The sequence below is a fragment of the Pecten maximus genome, unplaced genomic scaffold, assembly GCF_902652985.1.
Source record: "Pecten maximus unplaced genomic scaffold, xPecMax1.1, whole genome shotgun sequence".
In the NCBI taxonomy this organism is placed as follows: Eukaryota; Metazoa; Mollusca; class Bivalvia; order Pectinida; family Pectinidae; genus Pecten; species Pecten maximus.
Window position 1 is genome coordinate 1 of NW_022982864.1, and position 8,792 is coordinate 8,792.

Genomic DNA, 8,792 nt, shown 5'->3' on the forward strand with positions numbered 1-8,792 from the left:
TTTCCCCGGGAGTAAATTTCTGATTTCATCACAATGTTGCTTAGATCCGATTCAAGTGAATACTTTAACACAGAAAGTTTATGTTTCAGTATTTTCTTGTCTTCATCTGTCACATCTCTCTCCATTTCAACATCTTCATCCTCGATATCGTCATGAACTGTGAACACTTTATGGATGTCGGGGCAGGATTCCTCACCACAATCGCATTGTTTCTCACAAACATCACAACATTTATGTTTAGGTGTAATAGGTGCATGTGCAGTCACGTATGAATCACACAGTGTTTTATGCCTGCATGTGACATCATCTTTTACAAGTTTTACTAGTTCACCCTCCACTCTACCTAGATGTCCTTTGTGCAGCTTATACAAAACAAGTTCATTGCTGTATCCTCCATCGCGACCAGCTCGACCCATTTGCTGCACAAAAGTGTCCATTTCTCTTGGCAAGCCATAGTGGATAATGTTGTTCACATCATGAAAATTCACCCCCATACCAGCCGAATTAGTACAAATCAGAACTCTGATATTACCACTTTCTGACATGTCTTTTCTAATTTGTTCCTTGATTTTATCATTTGTTTTGCTATGGTACATTTCAAAATGATTACGCAGCTGTCCAACATGTTTAAGAAAAGTTAAATACACCTTAGAAACATTTGCTATGCTTTCACAAAAGATCACATGCCTGGGAAACGCTATTGTTTTTCTTTGAAAGTCATCAATCAAGAATTTGAACACATTTGAAAGATCATCATTGTTAGGGATACAGATGGTGGTGATCTTTATGTTCGGTCTGTCTGGAGAATCGACAACAATGTCTGATTCTGATCTGAAGCATAGACTCTTCATGATTCTTCTTCTTTCTGTTGGTCCTGCAGTTGCAGTCAGAGCAAGGATCTGAACCTTGTTGCACAGGGACCTTAATTCTCCAATCCTCGAGAAACTACCTCGAAAAGGTCCTTCCTTGTCTGTACCTTGGCCCCTTTAATTTAAAGAATATTTAACATTTAGCATGGTTTGTTTATAGACAATTAACAAGACATTCCAATAGACTAATTTTTTTTTTTTCTTTTTCAAATCGATGTACTATTGTGATGAAGTTGAAATAAGACATAATTTGTATTTCATTCTCTGCTTCAATTATAATAAATTGATAAGTTTTCAGGAAACCTCACACCTAATTATGAAGTGCTACATATATTAATAGTTTCTAAACTTACCACTTTATTACGGTATGTGCTTCATCTACAACTATAAGACCAAGTTTGCTTTGGTAGGGTTCAGTTGTTAGCATAGCTCGCCATGTTGTGTCTTCCACTAACTGTTCCGCGCTGCCAAATATGAAATCAAAATGTCCAGCTAAAATAGCATCGTTGTCGCCGTTGCTCTTGCCGATATACGTGGCCTTAAATCCTAGTTCATTGAGACGACGACACTGTTCGTCCATGATACTAACAAGAGGCGCAACCACAAGCACAATTTTCCCTTCGTTTAACAGTGGATAACTTTCATAAGCCAACGATTTTCCGCTCCCAGTTCTTGTCCCGACAAAAACGTCTTTCCCTTCATTAACTGAACTGATTGCTCGTATCTGTGTCGACCTAAGCTGTTGTATTTTAAATTTGTTGCACACAATTTCTTGTTGCTGAAAGGGCGCGGCCATTTTCTCAGTTCATTGTTCAATAGTACGAGCATTTTGATTGGTCGGGCGTTACGTAAATGAAAGGGACGCAACTGTGATTATCCAGCAGGTGGCGCAGTTTGGGAACTTCGGTTTTGTCGTGAGATCCGCCAAGGGTGAATAGGAGAGTATCGTATTGAACACCCTTGGCTAGCGAAGTTGAATTACCCCTATACTGAAAAAAGGAAAACCAAAAAGCGACCCTGGAAATTACAGAGGGATAACCGTGCTTCCAGCTATTGCCAAAATCATTGAAAAAATCGTACTCAAGCATATTGATAACATATTCCTACCTCAACAGAGTCCATACCAGCGTGGATTCACTAAAGAAGTCTCAACATTAAATGCTGCTTTCATTGTCTCAGAAACAATCAATGAATCAAAAGACCTAAAGAAACCACTGATAATAATGCCATTAGACGCTCAAAAAGCCTTTGACCTAGTTTGGTTAGACTCGCTCTTTGTGAAATTAAACAACTATCAAATCAACGGTCAGCTGCTCGCTGCAATTATGAACTTTTATGATAATGCAACCTGCTCGGTTAAATTCGACAACCACGTATCAAAACCATTTGACATACAGCAAGGAGTCCGACAAGGTGGAGTAACCTCTGCAACCCTATACAAAGTATTCAATAACCAGCTACTAGAGTCCTTCTCCAGTAATAACCTTGGCGCAAAAATAGGGCATATTCAGTGTGCTGCACCAACATTTGCAGATGACACAATACTATTGAGTCACTCTCCTTCAGAAGCCCAGACAATGCTCAACGTAGTAGATGATTACACAACAGAAAATAGATATAAGATCAACCTCCAGAAAAGTGGTGTAGTCCCAATAGGCCACCCCGTAGACGAAATACAGCTCAATATGTACTGTGAACCGCTCAACATCCAAGAATCAACATCACATCTCGGAATTACTAGACAAACTCCACAAACAAGAACCGTACTGATGAACATATCTCAAATGCACGTCGATCAACATATGCTCTCCTGGGTGCGGATATGCATGGAAAGAATGGGTTATGTCCAAAAGTAACAATTAGAATGTGGAATGTCTACACCATACCAAAACTTATATATGGCATGGAAGTACTTCATATTGCAAGAACTGAGATAAATAAGCTAGAGCTTTATCAAAAATCTGTCCTACGTGCACTACTAACCCTGCCAGACAACACTGCTGAGGAGGCACTCTATATACTTTCTGGCTGTCGTCCTATTCAAGCCACCTTAGACATCAAATGCCTAACCCTATTTCATCAACTTATCTTAGACAAAACCTCACTGGAGTCTCAAATCATCGAAAGACAGATAGCAATAAAAAAAGAGAAAAGCAGCAGTTGGACTATCCTTATTAAAGAAATACTGAAGAAGTATAACATCTGCACCATCTATGATGCTTTTCACCACTACATGTCAAAAAACGCCTGGAAAAAGCTAGTTCATGACACCATCAACACATGGTGGAAAAATACCATCACCGATACAGCATTAAGAAAATCATCCCTTAAGTACCTACACAGCACTGATTGGTCATTTGGAATGATCCACCCACTAATAACTGCACCTAAAGCGACAGTCAGTGAAGGGAAAAAAGTCATCATTAAAACTAAACTCAACCTGTCCACTATGCGGTAAACAGCCTGGAACTAGACAGCACATTTTAAACATCAAAATAAACAACGCTGAAGACTTCACATGGCTAATAATCAACCATAGACTATGGCTAAAGAACAGGAAAATATGTGTCAAGAGCCTAGAAGACCATGAACTGTGTGAAACAAGCTTGAACTTTGTATACGCACTGCACATGAACAGGATGTTGATCACTGAGCATGGTATTCCACACAGAAAAGCAACTTATCACTAAATCTACCTTCCTATAGAAGTTTTTAATCAATAATTTTTAGAGGGAACACTAGTAAGAGGGTCAAACCACAACGAAATTACTCCAAAGAGCAGAAGAGCCCTACGGAGGTGAGCCGATCTTCAACGGATGGAAAACACAACAGAACAGAACAGAACAGAATGGCTGCCGCCTGTGTTGGCATGCTGCAAACTAGGCCTGCTTACGATCTCATTCTTGTTATGTACATTCTTAGAAGTTATCAAAAACATATGTTACATTTATTTGTTGGGATGGGAATCTTCTATATCTTACTTATTTCAATTATTTAAATGTTATTGCTTAGAACAAAGTGCAGATCGGCCACTACAGGTAGGTACAGTGGATACTTCACCTGTGCCCCAATTTGGCAATCGGCAGTGACAGTTGGATTAGTCACAGTTGAGTGGCTCTTTTAATTGGCTCCTAGGGGTATTCTACTAATTAGTGTCACTGACCATAGCAAATATACCCTTTGTTGAGCCTGGGTATTGGACAACACATAGACTAATAACAGTGGTGGTCAAAATGTGAAGCGTCAGAGGATCCCGTGATATGGTGGACAGGTAAAGGCCCTGTCACACTATAGCGTTTTGTTGGACGTTTGGTTGCCTTTTGAAAAATTGGAGAAACGTCGGGGAACGTCGACGTTCTTCAAATTGAGTTTCTAGGTCAACGTTGTTATAACGTTCAGGAGAGCAGGAACAGCATACTGGTGTTTCTCTTGGTCTGTCATTCTTCTGAGGGCTTTTGACTCTGTGAAAGTTCCAACAGGGCTGGCGTGGCCTCTGCAAGCCCCTTATATATGGCAAGTGCCTGTCAAACGCTCCTGAACGCTACCAGTAGGTTACAGGCGCGTTACAAGGACGTTACATGGACGTTACACTGACGTTGGAAAAATTCAGAACGCTGACATACGTTAAAAGAGCGTTACATGAGCCATCGTTACTAGGGACGCGTCACAAGAGGTCCTGGTGTAAGTCACCATGGTAACCATGGTGATGTGTGTTCTGACTTAAGACTCACTTGTCTGAATGTTTGTGGTATGAAATCAAAGTTGCTTCTGCCTGAGTTTAATGATATAATTACAGCTCATGATATTCTTGTATTTGTCGAAACTAAAACTGATAATTTTGATATTCTTGAAATGCCTGAAAACTACACATATTTCATGAAAAACAGATATGATTTTAAGAAGAAATCTGGTGGAATTATAATTGTTTACAAAAACAAGAGGCCCAAAGGGCCTGTATCGCTCACCTGGATTTCACGAGATATGAAACAAGAATGATGATTAAGTAAATTTGTCACTGGTATTGCTATGTCAATATATCATATGCATTTTATATGGGAACGTGAGGTTTTTATGCCAAAAACTACATTAATTCATGAAATGAAATTGACTTTTGGCGCAACCTAATAGGGAATCTGCTACCACACAAATGTGAGTTATATCCATTGCTTAGTTTCAGAAAAGAAGTTGTTTAAACCAATTGACCCCTTTTGACCCTGCCCTCTGCACCCCTGGGGGGTCAGTTCCTTCCTTTATAAAATTTTGAATCCTTACCAAAAAGGATGCTACCAGTCAAACATGAGCTGTTTATGAGAAGTTGATCATATCAATTTAGCCAAATTGACCCCTTTTACCCCCACTCCTCAGTCCCCTGGTGGGGTCAACCCTAAGATTTGTACAATTTTGAATCCGCACCCCATGACCATGCTACCACACAAATGTGAGTGATATCCATTGCTTAGTTTCAGAGAAGAAGTAGTTTATATCAATTTAACCAAATTGACCCCTTTTGGCCCCGCCTCTCAGCCCCGAGGGAGGTCGGTTCAACTATTAGTACAATTTTGAATCCCGATCCCAAAGGGATGCCCACAGTCAAATATGAGCAATATCTTTTGCTTGGTTTCAGAGAAGAAGTTGTTTATATTAATATAGCCAAATTAACCCCTTTTGGCCCCGCCCCACAAGACCCAATGGTGGGTCAGCCCCATCAATTTTACAATTTTGAATCCCCACCCAATAGTGATGTTACTAGGCAAATATGAGCAATATCCTTTGCTCGGTTTCAGAAAAGAAGTTGTTTATATGAATATAGCCCAATTGACCACATTTGGCCCCACCGCTCAGGCCCCTGGGGTGTCAGCCCCACCATTTGTACAATTTTGAATCACCACCCCATAGTGATGCTACCAGGCAAATATGAGCGATATCTATTGATCGGATTTAGATAGTAAGTTGTTTATATCAATAAAGCCCAATTGACCACATTTGGCCCCGCCCCTCAGGTCCCTGGGGAGTCAGCCCCATCATTTGTACAATTTTGAATCACCACCCCATAGTGATGCTACCAGGCAAATATGAGCGATATCCATTGCTTGGTTTTAGAGAAGAAGTTGTTAATATCAATATAGCTATATTGACCCATTTTGGCCCCACCCCTCAGGCCCCTGGGGGGTCAGCCCCACCATTTGTATAATTTTGAATCCCCACCCAAAAGTGAAGTTACTAGGCAAATATGAGCAATATCCTTTGCTCGGTTTCAGAGAAGAAGTTGTTTATATAAATATAGCCCAATTGACCACATTTGGCCCCACCCCTCAGGCCCCTGGGGGGTCAGCCCCACCATTTGTACAATTTTGAATCCCCACCCCATAGTGAATAGTGATGTTACCAGGCAAATATGAGCGATATCCATTGATCGGATTTAGATAATAAGTTGTTTATATCAATATAGCCCAATTGACCACATTTGGCCCCGCCCCTCAGGCCCCTGGGGGGTCAGCCCCATCATTTGTACAATTTTGAATCACCACCCCATAGTGATGTTACCAGGCAAATATGAGCGATATCCATTGCTTGGTTTTAGAGAAGAAGTTGTTAATATCAATATAACTATATTGACCCATTTTGGCCCCGCCCCTCAGGCCCCTGGGGGGTCAGCCCCACCATTTGTACAATTTTGAATCCCCACCCCATAGGACTAGTGATGCTACCAGGCAAATAGGAGCAATATCAATTGCTTGGTTTCAGAGAAGAAGTCGTTTATATCAATAGAGCCAAATTGACCCCTTTTGGCCCCACCCCTCAGGCCCCTGGGGGGTCAGCCCCACCATTTGTATAATTTTGAATCCCCACTCAATAGTGAAGTTACTAGGCAAATATGAGCAATATCCTTTGCTCGGTTTCAGAGAAGAAGTTGTTTATATAAATATAGCCCAATTGACCACATTTGGCCCCACCCCTCAGGCCCCTGGGGGGTCAGCCCCACCATTTGTACAATTTTGAATCCCCACCCCATAGTGAATAGTGATGTTACCAGGCAAATATGAGCGATATCCATTGATCGGATTTAGATAATAAGTTGTTTATATCAATATAGCCCAATTGACCACATTTGGCCCCGCCCCTCAGGCCCCTGGGGGGTCAGCCCCATCATTTGTACAATTTTGAATCACCACCCCATAGTGATGTTACCAGGCAAATATGAGCGATATCCATTGCTTGGTTTTAGAGAAGAAGTTGTTAATATCAATATAACTATATTGACCCATTTTGGCCCCGCCCCTCAGGCCCCTGGGGGGTCAGCCCCACCATTTGTACAATTTTGAATCCCCACCCCATAGGACTAGTGATGCTACCAGGCAAATAGGAGCAATATCAATTGCTTGGTTTCAGAGAAGAAGTCGTTTATATCAATAGAGCCAAATTGACCCCTTTTGGCCCCGCCCCTCAGACCCCTGGGGGGTTAGCCCCACCATTTGTACAATTTTGAATCCCCACCCCATAGGACTAGTGATGCTACCAGGCAAATAGGAGCAATATCAATTGCTTGGTTTCAGAGAAGAAGTCGTTTATATCAATAGAGCCAAATTGACCCCTTTTGGCCCCGCCCCTCAGACCCCTGGGGGGTCAGCCCCACCATTTGTACAATTTTTAGTTGCCACCCCATAGGGATGCTTCTGACCAAATTTGGTCGAATTCTGATTAGTAGTATAGTTATGAAGAAGAAGTCAATTGTTGACAGACGGACGGACGACGGACGCAACGGTATGGCATAAGCTCACCTTGGTCCTTCGGACCAGGTGAGCTAAAAAACTAAAACAATTTTTGAAGTTCTACTCTACAGACTCTGAATGCATTCAATGGGTCAAATTATCTGAAAAAGTAACATATACTGAGGGCGACTTACTTTTAGGCTGTACTTATATACCACCCGAAAACTCTCGGTACTCGTCTCCAGATTAATGAGATTGAAAATGAGTTACACGAACTTCAAGATATTAATGTAAGTAACACTATACTGGTTGGTGATTTCAATGCCAAAACTGGACAACGTCCAGACTATGAAATACCCGACGACGACCTTGTAGATATTGTAGATATAGATAATAGTGATGAGTTACATTCTTATGTTCATGATTATGAAACTTTATCTGTCTTTAATATTCCACTGCAACGACGTAGCCAGTGCTCATCCAGACTAAATACCTATGGATTTAAACTACTTGACCTGTTTAAGAATAACAATTTGTATATTGTAAATGGTAGAGTCGGTAAAGATAAACACCTCGGTAAGAAGACCTGCGGTGACGTCAGTGTTGTTGACTATCTAATCGTATCGTCAGGGACATTCCCCTATATATAAATGATATTGAAGTTGCTGAATTTGATCCGACAATATCCGATGTGCATTGTATGTTACGTTTTACACTCAGTGGGCTTTTGATGACTCTGATAATATGTTTATTGGTCAAGGTCAAGGCTAAGGCCAAGGTCAAGGTCAAAATCGATACAGAACATGGAAGAATGATAAGAAAAATGAATTTATTCATCATGTACAAAATTGTTCTGTCGATAAAGTAAATCATATAAACGATGCACTTAATGTTTTGTCTGATAAAACTTCGGTCAGTAAGTCTGAAGTAAATGATATGATATTTCCAAGTTGTTCCGAAGCTCGGCTTCCGATACCTATCGGATTAAAACAAAACAATAGAACATGCAATACATACAAAGATCCTAAGAATAAACCATGGTTTACAGCTGACTGTCAAAGAAAAAGGCGTGCATTTTTTAATGCAAAACATAAATATGAAAATCAGAAAACGAATAATAACCGAGTAAACATGAACAAAACGTCTAGAGATTATAAAAAAAGTCCTTAAAAAGAGCTATAACTCATATAGACATAACATTGAAAATAAAATA

The 8,792-nt window shown here is 40.5% G+C and overlaps 1 protein-coding gene across 1 annotated transcript; it reads right to left on the reverse strand.

Annotated features, from left to right (window-relative positions):
- Positions 1 to 14: 14 nt before the first annotated feature.
- LOC117321048 (ATP-dependent DNA helicase Q-like SIM) lies at positions 15 to 1,757 on the reverse strand (the record flags this gene model as incomplete). The annotated part of the gene is made up of 2 exons (XM_033875530.1): positions 1,223 to 1,757; positions 15 to 984 (listed from the first exon to the last, which is right to left on the reverse strand). Coding segments are annotated over exons 1-2 (1,413 nt in total), but the record flags the coding sequence as incomplete, so codon positions are not given.
- Between the last annotated feature and the right edge of the window lie 7,035 nt (positions 1,758 to 8,792).